The sequence below is a fragment of the Mustela erminea genome, chromosome 13, assembly GCF_009829155.1.
Source record: "Mustela erminea isolate mMusErm1 chromosome 13, mMusErm1.Pri, whole genome shotgun sequence".
In the NCBI taxonomy this organism is placed as follows: domain Eukaryota; kingdom Metazoa; phylum Chordata; class Mammalia; order Carnivora; family Mustelidae; genus Mustela; species Mustela erminea.
Window position 1 is genome coordinate 89,913,489 of NC_045626.1, and position 17,992 is coordinate 89,931,480.

A 17,992-nucleotide genomic window follows, 5' to 3' on the forward strand; every position below is an offset into this window, starting at 1 on the left:
GAAGTGCATGGGTCTGCTCACGTGCGGAGTTTGTTTCTGTAAATACAGGACAGGGCTGTAAATGTATTTTCTTTCCTTATGATTTCCCGGGTAGCCTTTCCTTATCTTCAGTTTATTGTAAGAATACAGTGTATGATAGGTATAAAATACAACATCTGTATTAATCAACTGCGTTAGTGGGAAGGCTCCCAGAAGTAGGCAGTTGGTGGACATTTTGGAGGAGTCGGAGTGATACGTGGATTTTCATCTGGGGACAATGCCACAACCCCCCTTCCCAGCTGTTCAAGAGTCAGCTGTACGTCGCTGCGAGCTGCTGCATTCCTTTCTCTGATGGAGGCAGCGCTGGACGATGCATCACACGTGCGTGGTGTAATGGGCTCCCTGCTGAAGGACCTGGATGTCAGGTCCAGTCTGTTCGGGGAGTGAGACACAGCTGCCCATGCCAGGTGTGCGTGTCTGCACTCATGTCCAAGTGCAGTTTGGGAACAATTCCTGGACATGGAGGTGTTTGTTGACAGTGTGCACACCTCCAGGGTTCTAGCTGCTGCTCTGTCGTCCACCGGAGAGCTTGTGCCGGTTTGTCCACTCCGAGGAGTACACGGGAGGGTTCATTTCACAGAGCCATAGGCAGACTCTGATCTTTGCAGATGCTCTCTGTGAAAAGACGACAAAGTTGAGCACCATTTCCTGTATCTAAAAGCCCTGTTGAATTTCTTTTTCTATGGCCCACAATTTTAGGTCCATCCCTAACTATTAAGTTGTTACTTGTTTTTTTTTTTTTCTTATTGGTTTATGAGAGCTCTTTATTTATTAAGTAAATTAGCTTCTTTCCTTTTGTAAGAGTCGTTAGTAGTTTTTCTCAGTTTCTTACCTTTTGATTTTGCTCACTCTGTGTCATTATTCAGAATTTTTCTTTTATTAGATTTGTATTTTAGATTTATGTTATAAGGAACTGAGCCAGGATGAGAAGAAAGACATGTTTCATAGATATTTTGGAGGTAGATGGAAAGGCCATCTTTGGAAGCTACAATAATGGATGACTTTGTCTTTTTTTTTTTTTTTAATGTTATGTTAGTCACCATACAGAACATCTTTAGTTTTTGATGTAGTGTCCATGATTCATTGTTTCCATGTAACACCCAGTGCTCCGTGTAATCCATGCCCTCCGTAATACCCACCGCTGGGCTTTAGTAAGAACTGGATTTCGGATGCCACAAAGCAAACTTCAGGTTCCATCCATAACTAAGGGACAGGAGGGAAAAACCAGAAATTAAGGAAATATTTAAAAAAAAAAAAAAAAAAGAGCTTTCTGTTCCAGCAAATGTGATTGAATGCTGTGTGTGTGTGTGTGTGTGTGTGTGTGTGTGTGTGTGTGTGTCAGCATGCGCGTGTGCTTTGTCTCAGGACTGAATTAGCCCTTCATCCCGCTAACCTTGGTCCCTGTTGAGGTTCCAGGGACTGGACACTGGTGGGTGCTAGTGATGGTGAGCCTTGTCCTGTATTTTAGGAGGATTTGCCCCTACAGGACAATTTAGAAGATATTATTTTCTTAACGTTTTGATTTAAATAATCTTTCGATGTAGGATGTTAATCCCCGTGGCCACTTGTGCCATATTTTTCCTTCTCCCTCATCTTCTTCTTTCTCTGTTTATATTTTTTGGTAAAGGGACCATCTGGAAGCTGCTGGCCACGTATGTCTTCTGAAAGATGCCTGTGACCTGGAAAGCCCATCTGAAATTGCCCACCTCATCGAGGCCGAGAACTTGGAGGCAGCACTGGCTCTTCATCTGTACAGAGGAGGCCGACTCCTGCGAGGTGAGCCTCTTTCTCTCCAAAGGTGAAACACTGGAAATTGTGGAAACTAGAAGCACTCACAGGGTCAAATAAAACAGAGCTGAGGGCCACCCGTGGGGGAGGTGCTCAGTGGGTTAAGCCGCTGCCTTTGGCTAAGGTCATGATCTCAAGGTCCTGGGATCGAGTCCCACGTTGGGCTTCCTGCTCGGCGGGGAGTCTGCTTCTCCCTCTTTCTGCTCATGCTCTCTCTCCCTTAAATAATTAAAATATTAAAAAACGAAACAAAACAGGGCTGAGCTCTCCGTTTGTGCTATTTTCCCAGTTCAGACTTGGAGGGTGCACACTCGTCTTTTTTGCTTGGTCCTTCTTAGGGACTCACTTTCCAGAAGGATGTAATTCTGCCGAGCTACAGAGCAGGCTCACGTCCAGTGGGCAGTGAAGGAAGCTTTGGGGCTGTCTGCCCTCCGGGTGCATTAGTCAGGGCTCTCAGAGAGACGAGCCCAGGAGGACATGTGCAGACACATAGAGGAGGGGGTGGGCTTAGATGTGATGACAGAGGCCCAGAGGTCTCCCGACCTGCTTTCCGCAAGCTGCAGAACCAGTAACCGATGCTGCCCTTCCATCTGGGTCTAAAGGTCTGAGAATCGGGGGGCTGCTGGTGCCAGTTGCTGTGAGTCGGAAAGCCAGAGAGCGGGGACCTGGGATGTCCGAGCACAGGGGAAGAGGGATGTCTCCGCTCAACCCAGAGAGTGAATTTCTCTTCCTGGCCTTTCTGCTCTTCTGGGGCCTTGAGCGGACGACCGGGTGCCGCCCACTAGCCTCAGTGAGGGCCGCCATCTCCCTGCTTCAGTCTGCCGACTCCGACGCTCATCTCAGCCGGAAACACCCCCACAGACACACCCCGAAACAATGTTTTACCAGCTGTCTTGGCAGTCCCTGAGCTCAGACATAGCGTTAACTATCACCAACGCACAGAAGTGATTTCCATCGATACTTGACCTGAAGCGGGTCCAGCATGGTGCTTGCACTCCGAGCCCTTAGATCTTGCTATTTGTGACGACGTGGATGGAACTGGTGGGTATTGTGCTCAGTGAAATAAATCAATCAGAGAAAGACAAACATATGATTTCACTCATGTGTGGGATTTAAGAAACAAAACTGATGAACGTAGGGAAAGGAAAGGAGAAATAAAACGAGATGGAAACAGAGAGGCAAAGCACAGAGGCTCTTAGTCATGGGAGACAAAGTGCAGTTGCTGGAGAGGAGGTGGGCGGGGGACGGGAACCGGGTGCCGGCGTGACGGGGACGCAGGGTCTCGTGACGTTGTCCGCCAGTGATGAATCACCCAGTTCTGCCCCCGGAATTAATGACACACGGTATGTTAACTAAATTGAATTTAAATTAAAAAGCAAAACAAAACCCCTGAGTCCAGTGCTCTCGGGCCGAGCCAGCCAGGCGCCCCAAACTGCACAGTATTTGAAGCGACTTCACAGGGTGTGAGCTCCTAGTCCGTGGTAAAGAGCGAAGCTGAACGTCAGTGTCCTCTCTTAGAGGAGCGGATCATCAGTCCACGGGGCCTTCAAGCAGGGCACGGCTCCCTCAGTCCCGAGAGGACGCGGGCGCACTTAGCGCCCCGGCTCCGGCTCCGGCTGGGGGCTCGCTCTTCTCGCCGCTCCCGAGGCCGGTGTGATGGGGGCGAGCACAGGGGCACCGAGCAACCGCCGCCGACATCGCGGCGTTGTAGCCGAGGATCTATCCCCAGACGCCAGGGGGCTGACAGGGCGGTGGCATCACATTTCGGGAGGCGGTGTGTCAGCTGAGGGCCGAAAGGATCCAGGGCTGTCTTCACAGAGGGTGGAGCTTCCGCCAGCAGCTGGGCCAGGCCTCGGAAGTCTTCGGCAGTCTCGTTGCTAAAGGTGACTTCCTGCGGCTCCACACCTCGCCTGGCTTGGCCTCCGTTCCTGCTCGCCCTCCCGCCTCCTGCCCCCGACGGGGAACTGGGGCGTCGCCGGATGCTCACTTCCTGTCTGGGTACACTGGGCAAGGTGCTGGTTTTTAAATTTAAGCTGCTGTGTGCACACTTTAAAAAAACAAACAAACAAAAAACCCTCCCTCTAGCACAGAGTGAACGTAACTAAATGATCAAAGACAAAAAAAAAATCTTTCTCCCACTTCTCGTTCCAACAGTCTAGTATCTTATCCCCAGGGACAACTGGTGATCATTTGCTTGTGTATTCTTCTGGAAATGTATTACAGGTGCTGTGCTAGTTATCTGTCTTAGCAACAAATTACCCCCCGAAGCGAGTGGCTTGCAGCAATGCATTTCCATGTAGTAGATTCCGTGGACTGGACTTCAGAAACAGCCGTGCCAGGGGTTCTGTCTCGGGCTGTCCGGCGAGGCTGCAGTCAAGACCCCGTACGATGCGCTCCGGACGTGCTCTGGCCGGGGCTGCGTCATCTGGAGGCCTGACTGGTCCCTCACCCGCCACCTGCTGTGGGCGGGAGGCTCCGGTTTCTCACCAGTGGGCCTCTGCTGGGGTTTCTGAGTGTCCTCAAGACATGGCAGCCAGCTTCTCTGAGAGAGCACATCGGAAGCTGACTGGTCTTTGTGATCCATCCTTGGTAGTCCTGGGTTCCAGAGCTTGTGCTGCTTATACAGATCAGCCCTTGGGGGCGTGGGAGGGGACCTCATCGAGCAGGACCATCGGGGCTGGCCACCCTGTGAGGCCAGGTACCTATTTGTACATATCTCCTCCCTGAAAATCAGCATGAGTGGAAGCACGCTGTAGTTAGGGTCTCGCTTTGTACCACCCGGCGGTTCTTCTGGGAGATGTTTCTGCAGCAGCGCAAGTATAATCTACCTCATTCTGCCAAGACTTGTGGAACCTTCCATGCTTGGGGACGCCATCGTGTCACCAAGCTTCCATTGGAACACTGAAGCTGTCTTCCGTGCTTCTCCCACAGTCATGGCAGCAAATCTCTCTGTACAGACATCTTTGCTTAGGAACCTAGGAGAATCTACCCGTGCCTCCGTACTTTTGCAGCCCTGCTTGAGCCATCTGCACAAAATGTTTTCCATCCATGGGGATGGTTTCCTCAAAGTATTACTCCCAAGAGCTCTTTTCCTCTGAACAGATACGACTTGGAATTCTGCCGCAGATGTCCTGCGACATAGAGTCTGCAATCAGTATCAAAACACAAAAAAAGCGTAGAGGCCAAGATATAGTCCATCGTTTTAAAGCTCTTGGGAACTTTTACAAGGTTGTTACTGACCGATGGAAGTCTGTTCTGCACTCAGTAGGCTTCCTACCCTGGGGCTAGTGATTCTGTTTACCATCGGGTATATTATTGTCTATAAAACTATGCATTTTTAATGTCTTACACATACACGTGGAGTGTACTTTATTTCCACAACTGTGTGACTCTATCTTTAAGTACACTTGAACTACATATCTTAGCGATCTTTCCAAATCAGCAGACCTCCTTCTGCCTCATTTTTTTCCTGACTGTGCAGTATTCCACCCGAAGAATGCACTGTGTTTATTAAGTCTGCCTTACTTTTGCTCTTACAGGTAAAGCCACAGCAAGTGTGATTACATTTTTTACTTCACTCTGTGGGGATATTTGGTGGGTTAAATTCCTCAAATAACCAGTGGCCAGAGGACTGTGTATTTTTCATTTGGATTGACAGGGACACATTGCCCTCCAGAAATGTCATTCCAGTCTGAGTCAACCAATAGACGGAAAGTCCTGTTTCCTCTCGCTCTGGTCACATCACTGGGTTTTCTTCCAAGTCTACTTTTTCTCCATGTTACCATTTCTTGTCCTTTGCTTCAAATAAGTGGAGGAAAAGCACAAAGTCACTTAAGCTTTCTCTCCCAAGTACTAGGAGGGGGGCGCTCTCCCTAGAACCCACCGCACGGGAAACGAGTCTTCCTGCTTTGGTCGAACAGACGCTGGGACCCGAAGCAGCACCGCTGCTCGTGAACTTAGCCCGGCTTCTGTTTGCGTGTGTATTTCCAGTTGCCGTCCACGTGGTGGAATGTGTGTTCTTAAAGCTCATGTCTTTGCAAGCACACTCTCCCCGAGCCGCAGACCGTGAGCAGCACTATGGTCGCCATCGGCAGGTAGACTCGTGACCCTCAGTCCTGCATCCGGGGCCGCTTCCTCTCCATTCCCCGCGCTGGGCTGCCCTGTGCTGGCGGCCGGCCAGGCACGATTTCATGTTTCTAAGTCTTCCATAGATGAAAGTATATAGTTCTTAAAGTTATGTTTTTTTAATATTTACTTATTTGGGGAGAGAGAGCGTGAGCAGGAGGGGCAGAGGGTGCGGGAGGATCTCAAGCCGACTCTGCTCAGCGCAGAGCCCGACATGGGGCTCGAACTCACGACCAGAGCCAAAACTAAGAGTCGGACACATAAGTGACTGAGCCGCCCAGGTACCCCTGGATTAAACCATATTTTAAAATGTAGAGCATTTAACTGTGTTTTTTTTTTTTTTTAATTGCGGAAGCAGATCATTTGGAAACTTCTTAAAAGTACAAAGAAGGAAATACAGCCCCTTGAGTTTCACTACCCAGATGTGACTGCGTTTCCTGTACATGTTTGGTTTTATTGAATTCATGTTTTTTTTTTTCAAAATTAAATTTACACAAAAAGATATACTTGTGCAGTATAAACTTGCAACATCTTTTATTTATTTATTATTTTTTTAAGATTTTATTTATTTATTTGACAGAGAGAAAGATCACAAATAGGCAGAGAGACAGACAGAGAGAGAGATGAGGAGAAGCAGGCTCCCTGCTGAGCAGAGAGCCCGATGCGGGACTCAATCCCAGGCCCCTGGGATCATGACCTGAGCCGAAGGCAGAGGCTTAACCCACTGAGCCACCCAGGCGCCCTTGCAACATCTTTTAAAGAACTACTAATCCATGCTTCCCAGGCTAAGCACTGCGGACGCCGCGTCTGACATTCTCACCCTCTCTGTGCGGTTTGTGGATTGTATCACAGTTTAGCGGTCTGTCTTACCTACTGATACGTTAGGAGCGTTTCCCCCTCATTGAATGGTCTTCGACAGCGTGATAGGAGCAGTCAGTTCCTATTTCCACTGTCCTCCTCAGCTGTAAACAGTGTTGTGGTGAGGAGGCGTCTGCAGGGCCCATTTGTTTTAAATTTGATTTTCTAAGTGGGGCATGGCCTCCCCTCAGGGCATATCTGTGCATTTTTATAGCAGATACACGTTGCCAAATAGTAACCGGCCACACTTAAATGTCTGTGCGCAGTAAATATATCTAAATAAAACCTTAATGGCATGGACAAGTGGAAGTTTGCTTTTCTTTTTAAAACTAGTATTTACTGAGAGAATAATTAGGTGAATAAAGATACTAAGAAGAATATTCAAGTTCTGAGAAATAGCATATTAACAGTATTAACATTTATTATAGCTATTTTGCAGGTACAATGCAAGTATTAAAAAATATGAATTTTTTTTTTTAAGGATTTTATTTAGTTGACAGATCACAAGTAGACAGAGAGGCAGGCAGAGAGAGAGGAGGAGCAGAGAGCCAGATGTGGGGCTCTATCCCGGGACCCCGGGATCATGACCTGAGCTGAAGGCAGAGGCTTTAACCCACTGAGCCACCCAGGCGCCCCAACAATATGAATCTTGATGCTTTGTTTAATGAATGCATTGCATGTGTCCCTCCCCTTGGACATGTCTGTGAAAGACGGTCAACGTGTATACCCACTCGTCCTTCAAGTGCATGTGAAGAGAACTTCGTAAGTTCCCTGTCTAAACTACAGCCAATGACCGCTTGTGTGGGGGGCTTCCTGGGCCCGCCCTCATCTGCCCTAAGTGACACACAAAGAAAACGGGCCCGGTGATCCAGCGTCGGCAGGAAGCTGGGTGAGAAGTACTTCAATAAAGCTCTTTTTCGGTTTCTTGTTGAGAATCGGCTTCAGGCTCGAACCTGGTGAGGAAGCAGATGGTGTCAGCTGGCTGATTAAGGAGGCAGGTTCGGGAAACTGTGATGTTTTTCTCAGCAGACTCCCAGGAAGGACACATTTTCAGTGGAGGCATTGATTGACGAACGAGGACCAGTCGCTTCGGCAGCTCCGAGTAAATGCACTTGGGAAGTAGTTTGTAGACCACTTTTCAAGCTTTGTTCATTCTCACAAAGGCTTTTCAAAGATTTAACTTGGGAGCAGGCATTGTATCAGGAGCAAGCGGTACAAAATTAATAAGCCATGGTGCCTGTTCTCAAGGATTTTCCAGGCTACAAATCAATCCTAAAACCTTACGATACATGGCGTGGCATTGAAGTGGGGGGATTTACTTCCGAGGAGCCAATGAAGGTGTCAGAGAGGAGGGCGTGCCTGAGTGGGGTTTTGAAGGGTCAATAGGAGTTTCCAAACATTTTATATAGCAGAGGACTTCTAGAATTTTCCACTCATAATTATGGATGCATAGTCATTAAGACTAACGTGCTATTTATTTAAAGCTTTGTTTTCTCACCAGTAATGAGTATTGAAGAAATAGGAACGCAAATAAAGTACCCCACATTCCATCCCTCTGAGTGCTGATTTAATTCAGAGAGCTTCTGGATTTTAGATTTAAACAACTGTTGGGCGTAAAGCACGGTGATACAGTATCACAGAGTCCATGCTCTGCTGGTAGGTCGTATGTAGTGAGTCATTGAACCCCACGAGTAAGTCAGCTAATTAGCATGACCTCTGTTTCATGGGTGAGATGGCCGAGGTTCAGAGAAACCTGGTGTCCTGCTCAAAGTCCTGCGTTTTCCAGGTGGAGAACCAGGATTCTTACCCAGAATGGTGCGGTGTCAGAGTCTGGTGTTTTGTCTTCCTTGATTTGATGAATTTGAGTGGCTGCCACTTGGCCAGCAGCTCATGGTGCCCATCATTTTAATTATTGAATGCGCTCGTTTCTCTGTCTGTGATACTGGCTGTATATCTTGCTGGTGTCTGCTGTTCTGTCTTTGGAGATTCCACTGAAAAAAAGGCTCTTTCTGTGATTTTCCTTACCCTAATTCTCCTTAACTGGCAGTTTTTATAGGTTGTGGGAGAATGCTGTATTAGTTTCCTATTGCACAATTTACCGCAAACCCAGTGGCATAAAACACACGTGTTTTGTCCTCTAGCTCTCAAGGTCAGAAAGCCAAAATGGGTCTCCTGGCGCTAAAAGCAAGATGTTGGCGGGACTGTTTTCTTTGTGGAGGCTTCTGTGGCAAATCTACTTCCTTATTTTCCACCTTCTGGAGGGACCCACACTCCCTGGTTCAGAGCCCCTCCCTCCGCAGAGCCCGCCATGGCCGGTCCAGTCCCCCCCATGTGGTGGTGGGGGGAGCTCCTCCTCCCTCTGCCTCCTCCGCATGTAAGGGCCCCATGGTCCCGCTGGATGGTCCAGGAGAATCTCTTCCATTTTAGGCTTAGCTGACTGGCACCCTCCATTCTACGTAGCCTAATTTACCTTTCCCCTGAAACGTTCCTAGGATCGAGCCATTAGGAATGGACGTCTTTGGGGGTCACTGTTCTTCTCTCCTCACGCCTCCCCCTGGCCCCCAAGATTCGTGTCAGTCCCACATGCTAAAACCGTTCACTCTCAGCATCCCCCAATATCCACACCCATTACAGAAGGTGAACCATTTCTGCAGGGGTGCTCTTCTCTGTCTGGGGTTGTGGAAAAGGTCATTATCTGTCCATAGTAAGAAGCAGCCAACACCTGAACACATGACAGAGTAAAAAGGAATGTTCCCCTGCCATCCCAGATCTCTGGTCTTGTTGGTCCCTTGTCCAGAGGCAGCAACCACCAGGTTTTCTGAATGTTCTTACACTGAGTTTATACATATGTATAGACACACACACACAACACGTGTATGTTGATATATATGTGAATGTTTACATTCATGATAAACATGAGCTAGCACTCATGTAGTAGATTTTTTTCAGTCTTTTTATGTCCGTGTACACACACACACACAACCCCGTAGGCTTTTTTTTTTTTTTTTTTTTTTTTGAAGGCTGGTCCTCAGTGCTGTATCTGAGTTGCTGAGTTGTTTCCCATCTTTTGCTCTCCCCAGCAGCCTTGGTGTGTCTGGGGGTGCCTCAGCGTCTAGGGGCCGAATTCTTAGCAGTCAGATTCCAGGGGAAGAGCCATCTCACCAGAGAGAAGAAAGACAGAATCTGCTCATTTGCACTGATGGGAATAGTTCTAAGGCAAATAAAAGGAAAGACGAGTTCCCTCTGAGTGACCTACCGAGTCTCAGGAGGGCTGGCTCGTTCCAGAAACCCAGTATGAAGGTCTCTCTTAGGTCTGGTTCAGTTGGGGGCTTGCCAGCCAGCATCTGGCCTTTGGTGTGGCTTCTGCTCAGCACATCGTTTAGCTCGCTCTGTGCATGCCTGATGCCTCGCTCGTTGAAGCTCAACAGACATTCCTGTGACTAAGCCTCTCACTGGCACAGGACAGACTTGCTCCCTGGCGAATCCTCCCACATGTCATGTGCACGGTGTGTGGCCCCCACGGCAGCTGTGCGGAGCCCTGCCCAAAGTCATTGCGCTGGGATGCCCGACGTCTCCTGTAGGTTCTCGAGAGCACGGCACCTGCTCTTGGGGTCCCAGCTGGCTGCACTGGGTCTGCGCTTTCTCCCGGGAGCAGTCAGCTTGGCTTTGACAGACGGTGGCCACTGTTTTTCATTTGTTTAAATGTAAAGCTAATTGATTCTAAAGGGTGCTGGCCCCGGTGGTCTGAGCTGATTAACCCCCACGTCCTGGTGTGTATAACCATGATGCCTGGTCCGCCCTCAGGTGAGCTGGACAAAAGGAAACAAACCCCACACGGTCTGCCAAGTTCAGGGAACACAGTCTCGCGTCTGCTGTGGGATGGAATGGCGAGGGCTGTTTCCAAGGCCTCGCTGTGCTTCATTAACTGTCATCGTTTTGCAGGTCATGGAATCCCATTTGGAATCATCTTTGGTGGAACTGATTTAAATGAAGATGTTAACCACAGAGAAAAAAACGAAGTGATGGGAAAGGTCCTCGAAGAAGCCAGGTAATGCGGCTGAGAACCTCCCGGGGGCTAAGCATTTGGGCAGAGTTCACCGAAACCAGGCGATTCAGAAGGGCCGCCGTTGGGAGGTTCCCATCTTACCATAATAAACCCACGCTCTCTTTTTTTTTTTTTTTTCATTTCACTTTTTTCTTTCATGTGCACATTTTAATTTTGCCACGAAGAGTCATGGTGAGCAAGTTATTGCTCACGAATAATTATTCAATGATGGTTCCCATTGGGCCAGCCTTCTCGGAAGGTTGGAATTATTAGAATTATTAGAATTATTCCCATCAATGCAAATGACCAGATTCTGCCCTTTTTCTCTCTTTTTTCCTGCCGGGTCAAAGGTGTGCACTGATAGTCCTCAGAACAGCACACACCGACTCTGGCCCCGTGAGCGCACGCAGCAGGGAGGGGGGTCACTGTGGGCATTTGGGGCAGGACAGTCATTCCTTGTGGGGGCCGTGCTGCACGTCCCCGAGCCTGGCTGGACACCGCACACTGGTGAGACTTGCCAGCACCGCAGCCAGAGTCTAACGTGTTTCTAGCCCCTGGGGGGGATTGTTGCCCCCAGTCCAGAATCCAGAGCCATGCTCCCCAGTTCTCTTGTCCAACCATAGTTAGTCATATTTGTACAGCAGTGTGAGCTAGAAGGACAGGTGGGGAAGAAAATCAGCCCCGATCCTGTGTATCGCAAAGATGGTGGTAATACCTAACACAGCAGTAACAGTATAGAAATCCTCTATGTCCATATGAAAGTTGTCTTAAAAGGCTAAAGAAAATAAAGCAAAACCCAAGTAGTCACAGGGACCTAAAGCCAAGAGCTCTTCTGTTCATCAGTGAAGAGGCAACTGGCAGGCTTTCTGGGGTGATTCCGCAGAAGGGTCCAGAGGGTGCCACGCAGTCGGTCGCTGCCAGGCACCCCTGGTTTTCTGGGGCACAGAGCGAGTCCTACCCGAGTGTGGAGTCACCCTGAATCCAAAGCTTACTGACACCCCAGCCTTTCAACTCTTGTAAATCTTTGAATTATTATTAAAAAAAAAAAACCAAAGCAGGCAATCAATTTTTTTTAATGTGGACAAACTGCTTTATTAATTCTTTAAAAACAACACCGCACTGAGACGTGATTGGCGTGGAAGAGAAGCTGTGCAGAATGAAGGTCCGCAGCCCGGTGAGTGTGAGGATGAGTCTTCATCAGTGAGACCGTCATCGCGCTCTGCGCCCTAAACACCGCTATCCCCTCCGAACCCTCCTCCCACACTCCGGAGGTCACCATCCTGATGAGAGCCCTGAACACGAAATCCGCCCTCTTTGCAGATTGGCAAGTGTAAGTTACAGCAGCGGGAGCTGTAGGCTCCAGGGGGTCTCCAGGACCTACTCACCTTGTACAAGGGAAACTTTGCCCTTTGCTGAATGCCTTCCTGTTCTCCCCCAACCCTGGCCCCTGGCAGCCACCATCCTACTTCCTGCTTCTAGAAGTCGGACGGTTTTGGATTGTCCTGTCAGGCGGATCGCACAGGATTTGTCCTTCCGTGTCTGGCTCCCTGCGCTGGCCTCCTGTCCTCCAGGTTCACCCACGTGCTTGCGCTGGCAGGACTGCCTCTTCCTTCAAGGCTCAGTAACATTCTGGCGTATGTGCTTACTACACTTTCGTATCCCTTCGTCTGTCTGTGGACGTGTAGGTTGCTCCCATGCCCCCAGTAAAGGGCCAGCCATGCAATGTCTGTGGCTCGTCTCTAGCCCTCTCACGGTTGAGGAGCCCTGGTCAGGGAATCCAGAACTCGTTGTGTCTTTATGGCACTGGAGCATTCCCGATCCCTTAGAAAGGGCGCACTCCATGTTCCAGGATGCAACCCAAGGCAGCCCCTGCTTTTCACTAGGCAGGAGTCAGTCTCGCTCCTGAAAACTAGGGTTACTGTGAAATATCATTCCATTTCGGGACCCTCTTCCTCCTGAGAACTTCCCGGCCATAAATGTGGCCACACAACCTGGTCCGAATAGAGAGTGTGCCCCACGTGCGTGCACGAGTATGTGCATCTGCCGGAGAGAATCACAGCAACAAAGGTCGAGTTGGGGTTGATCTTGAAAGGTGATCTGTCATTATAGGTTTTCTCCATGTTGTCGCTCTCAGACTCTGAAAATTAATTACCTTTGGATTCATGCAGTTTCGCACGGTCTTACGGAAGAAATAATTCTGCTGGGTAGAAACAGTATTGAATGAATTCATCGCACGGTATTACTATTAGCATCATTCATTGCATTGTTATTAAAACACATTGATTTTCATTTCGGGGGAGTATTGATGGAAGTCAGCGGGCAGGGAGGTCCAATGAATCATTAGATTTCTTGCCGGACAGTGTACAGTATACTTTTCTGTAAAAGTATTGAACTTATCTTGCCTTATAATGAGTTTCATTTTTAATCAAATACTTTTAAATAGTTACATTTTTCTTATGAGGCTTATTTTTGAACTTTTTTAGTAGTTAAAACTTTTTTTTTCTGCATGGTATAGTACTGAACTCACTTCCACGCCAGCTTTTTGGCTTGTATTATAGTATGATAAGTATTTGGTAATTATAAATACAAATTAGGTAAGGAGTCTGAAACTTGTGGATATTGTTTTGTGAAAGATCATCCAGGTGCATTTTAGAAAAATTTAATATCATCCACAAATGATCAAAAGAGAGTTTATGTGAAGTAAATTGGCTCAGAAATAGTTTCACCATTAGGAAATGCGTCCTGGCAGGTTAGATCCTGTGAAACTGTAGGTCAGGACGGCTCAGTGTCCGTCCTTTCATGAGGTTTTTGAACTATGATGTTCCGAAAGGTGTTTTTGAGTAAGAAAGTCACCTGTGAAGGTGAGGACGTTTTGAAACGGCGATAATTCATCCCAAGTGCAAAAGTGGCAGTTTCACATTTTTTGTAAGAAATGTGTTATTTTAAATTTCTTTATTTTTTGAGGATTGGTGGGCTCAAAACCGTCTTCAGGGTTGTCTCCTAGGGCGGTGGGTCTCAACCCGGGGCGGTGTCTGTAGGGAGGGGCCGCAAGGACGGAGGTGTCACCTGCCACCGCGGAGTAAATGGAGACGGTCGCGCGGGCTCCGGCCCTCCCCCTGCCCCGACTCCGGAAACACGTCCGCGTGCGCGCTCCCTGAGCAAGACCCTCCCAGGGCTCTCATTCCTCCCTTTGGTCTTCAGCTGTGCCGTGGATCCCCCAGTGATGGATCCTGAGCGAACGGGACATGCTGGCGGGAAGGGTGACGGGCTGGGGGCAGTGACAGCCAGCCCTGGGCAGGGGTTCCGGAGCCCCGTCTCCGTCTCCTGCACTCGGCTCCTGCTCTCCCTTCGCCCCTGCTCTGAGCTGTGGCCTGCTGGAACGTACGGCTGGACCCGGCCGCGCTTGCTCGTGTGTCCGTCGATGGGTATCTCTGCCTGCCTGCCGGGTGCCTCCGTGACTCCAGGGGCCGGGGGAGTCACAGCGCACAGAGCCAGGGGCCAGGCGTTGCCGTGGTAGCGGAGGAGCGGGTTAGCTTCCCACGAGCACGTCCGGCTGCGCCGTGCATGTATCTAGAGACAGTGTTAGGGGGTGAAAGACACGTCCTCTGTCATTGACCCTATTCCCGCTCCTCAGTTGTTCTCTGCGGATGCTCTGAGCTGACCCCCGTGCCCTCCCGGCCCGCACCAGTTTCGAGCAATGGCTTGCTGTCTGGCTCCCGTGAGGTGTTCCTGGTTCATCCCCTGGGTACTGGGCCCCACTTCCAGGGACAGCCATTGCTTGATAAACGCGCACATTAACATTCCCGACCCTTGCGCATCCGCGGAGCTGTGAGCACGTCCGCACGGCCTTCCCTCGCTGAAGCCAGTGGACCAGACAGCCTGTCCTTGGAGGTTCCGCGTGGATTAACTAAATCCTCTGCTTCTCTCCTGCGTCTGGCTCTCTGACTTTTCCCCTGCTTCTCTGACCTCGTGTGGAAGAAGCAAAAATAAAAAATTGAAATGCGGAGCGCCGTATGTTTGTTCCTTGCACACACGCTTGTTTTGATGTGACTGGAGGGTGCCCTGAGAGCCGCTGGCCGCACGTGATGGAGACGGAGGCACTTGAAGTTCAGCCTCTCGCCTGGTCTCTCGCAATTTGTTCCAAAGAGCTGTTCCCTAGTTATGTTCATTGAATTCTGCCCTAATTGTTTTCCTTATTTCTGTTCATCTTACTAGATTTGCTGTCGCTTTCACAGAGTCAATGAAGGAAGCAGCGCAGACACAGTGGGTATGTGTTGATTTTGCTGTCATGCTGGCTGAGCTGGGGAGGGGGAGGGCGAGCTGGGGAGGAGGCAGCAGTGTGGGGGCGAGCTGGGGACGTGGTGGGGAGAGCTGGGGAGGCGGCAGGGGTGGAGGCTGCGTGTGCTCGGATGGGAACGGACAGTGTTTCTGCCGACACTGCCTGATATGGCCACAAGAGTGTACGATGTCCCCTGTATATTGCTGGTTTTTAATTTGTGCAGATACTCTTTTCTTTTTAAGACTTTATTCATTTATTTGAGAGAATGAGAGAGAGCATGAGAGAAAAGAGATCGGCAGGAGAAGCAGACTCCTGCTGAGCAGGGAGCCCCGTGTGGGACTCGATCCTGGGCCTCCAGGATCGTGACTGAGTTGAAGGCAGACGCTTAACCGACTGAGCCCCCCAGGTGCCCTTGTGCAGATACTCTTAAGACTTGACTGATTTTTTTTTTTTTAATATTGCTGCTGAACAGCAGAAACCACCCCGGCGCTGCATCTTCTAATGTTGTTTTCTCCAGCCGCGCTCAGAGTGGGTGATGTCCGGGCTGCAGGTTAAAGGTGGCGGCCCCCACGGGCACGGAGAGTGGCGATCTTTTGTGGTGCAAGTAGCTCCCACACTGGGACTGTTTCCCCGAAGAGCTTGAAGGGCTAGAGGGCTTTGTCGCTCCCCACGTGGATCGCTTACTGACTGATGACGTGGGGGCAGGTGGGCTGAGCTGGTGGGAGGGGAAGTTGTGGCAGAGCTGGCGTCTGCAGAAGAGAACCGGCCGGCCCAGGGGCCACTTTGCCCTGGCGATTCTGCTCTCTGCTGCGGGGATCTGCAGGGCACCCTGGTCGCCGGCACCGTGGTTCCCAGTGTGGGGCTGGCTCATCTGTTGTGCCCCCGGGGATGCTCTTACTGTCTGTCAGCATCGTTCCTGTCGGGGCACGTTACAGGCTCTGCACCTTCTGTGTAGAATTCCCGTCGGTCACATCTGGCGCGTGGGACTGCCGCGTGGGGGGCGGGGGTGCGTGCAGAGTTTTGTGGGGCTCGTGGTGGCTCAGCACGGCTGCCGGCTCTGTGCGTGCGGGTCCGCTCATGCCCGTGGCCGGCAGCGCCCGCCTCCTTCACAGCACACACTCCCTGGGCAGGAACTGGAGGCTGCATTTTTCAGGGCAACTTAATAAAGCGAAAATCTCCGGATGATCAATGACAGGCTGCTGGTTTTCTGTTGGACCCACGGGGCTGTCTGGGTGGTGTAGGAGTGGGGCTCCCCCCCACCCTGGGCCCCACAGGGTCAGCCCATTTGCATCGTGACACACAGTTTCCCTTCCTCACCTCTGGGAACTCAGGGAAACCACGGACCCTTTCTTCCTAACGAATGCAGGAGCCCCGTCTGAGCTGGTCTTTGATCATCTGCACGCCCCTTGTAGTTAAAAAAAAATCACTTTAAGATCTCCTTGATGAAGCCATAAAAAATTTTAATTTGATCAGATATTGGCCCTGAATACATGTATTTTGTACGTTCGGTGTGATGGCCCAGGGAGAGTGCGTGCGACGTGTGCCGCCTTCCGAGCGAGGCACGGTGCTCACCCAGAGGAAAGGCTTTTGGGGGCCAGAGCCGCAAACCCAACCCGATACGTCTTTCCCCAATTTTGTATCCGAATGCGTGACCGGCAGACAAACCGAGGACGTGGATGCGGGCATTTGTTACCCCGCTTCTTAAAAATGAGTGGATTGAGCCAGTCCCGTGAAGCAGAGCCCCTGGTGGTCTTTGTGGTCAGCGATAAGCACATGGCATTTTGTTGAGCAAAAATGGGAACTCTGGAAAGGCACCCCGTGGTCGCCAACCTCCCCGGGCGTGAGGACCTCCCTGGTGAGATCAGTGTCTGATGGACAAGCGCGATTGTTGTGTTGCTGTAGTGTGAGGACACGCTTTGTCATGTGGGAGGTCCGCAACGCTCCGTGAACCGTGTTTTCCCCGTGACTGACAGGCCGCACGACGGAGCCTGCGTCGGGACAGGGTCTGTCTGAAGTGCGAGCTGGATGCTTGGGCTCCGGTGGGGCAGAGCATGACGGGAGTTCAGGGTCCCTCTCGCGTCTAAGTTGAGGACGATACCACTTGTTGAGTTCTCGTGTAAGTACCCAAGAGTAACACCTCCACCGATCCGAAAGGCTTGCCCCTTCCCAGCGAGCGGTCAGCGAGATGCCGGCTTTTCTTTACGTAGGTCAGCCGGCACTCGTCGTGTGGGGCGGCCCGTGTGGGGATCCGACGGTCTTAGCCAGGCGTGAGAGGGAGCTTTGACCTGTCAGAGTGGCTCGTCCTTGTCCTTCCCCCAAGCGTCTCCTTCTCAAATGTCACCTTGTCTGCTGACCTTAGGACCCTCCCAAGTCGGTATGGATGCGTTCGCTTCCTGTATCTGTTATTTTTGTTATATAACAAACCTCACAAATACAGTGCCTTAAATCACACACTTCCTGTCATTCTTTGTGTCGCCCAGGTCAGCTCAGCCAGGCTGGGGGTTCTGGGTGGCCTCCAGGTGCCGTGACCGGGCCTTTGTGGGGGGCTGGGGACAGCCACGGACTCTCTCCCCTGGTCTCCGTCCCCCGTGAGGCTCTGCACCAGGGAGAAAGCCTTCTTGGAACTTGTGCTTGAGTAATAGTTTGCTCCTGTCCCTCTGGCCACGCAAGTAGAGGAGTGGGGGTACAGCCAGCCTCGTAAGGGGAGGGGCTTCCTGTCCCTGCAGGGACACGGACGCAGGAAGGGCGTTCCTTGGTGCTTTCTCTGCCTCCCCCTGTGTGGTCGAGAGCTCCTTGAGGATAGGCACGAAGTAGGATTCACTGTGCGTCCCCAGAGGGTTACACATCCTCGTGTTCAA

At 50.5% G+C, this 17,992-nt stretch overlaps 1 protein-coding gene across 8 annotated transcripts in view; it reads left to right on the plus strand.

Annotated features, from left to right (window-relative positions):
* Window positions 1–17,992, plus strand: part of GLT1D1 (glycosyltransferase 1 domain containing 1) — a 92,760-nt gene that overhangs the window by 22,109 nt on the left and 52,659 nt on the right. For 6 of the 8 annotated variants that reach the window (XM_032309563.1, XM_032309562.1, XM_032309561.1 and 3 more), the window contains exons 2-3: window positions 1,667–1,815; window positions 10,753–10,858. In XM_032309563.1, the coding sequence (XP_032165454.1) occupies window positions 1,667–1,815; window positions 10,753–10,858 (255 nt within the window). Of the gene's footprint in view, window positions 1–1,666; window positions 1,816–10,752; window positions 10,859–15,070; window positions 15,123–17,992 lie in introns of all 8 variants that reach the window. The other 2 variants (XM_032309564.1, XM_032309557.1) reach the window with 1 other exon arrangement.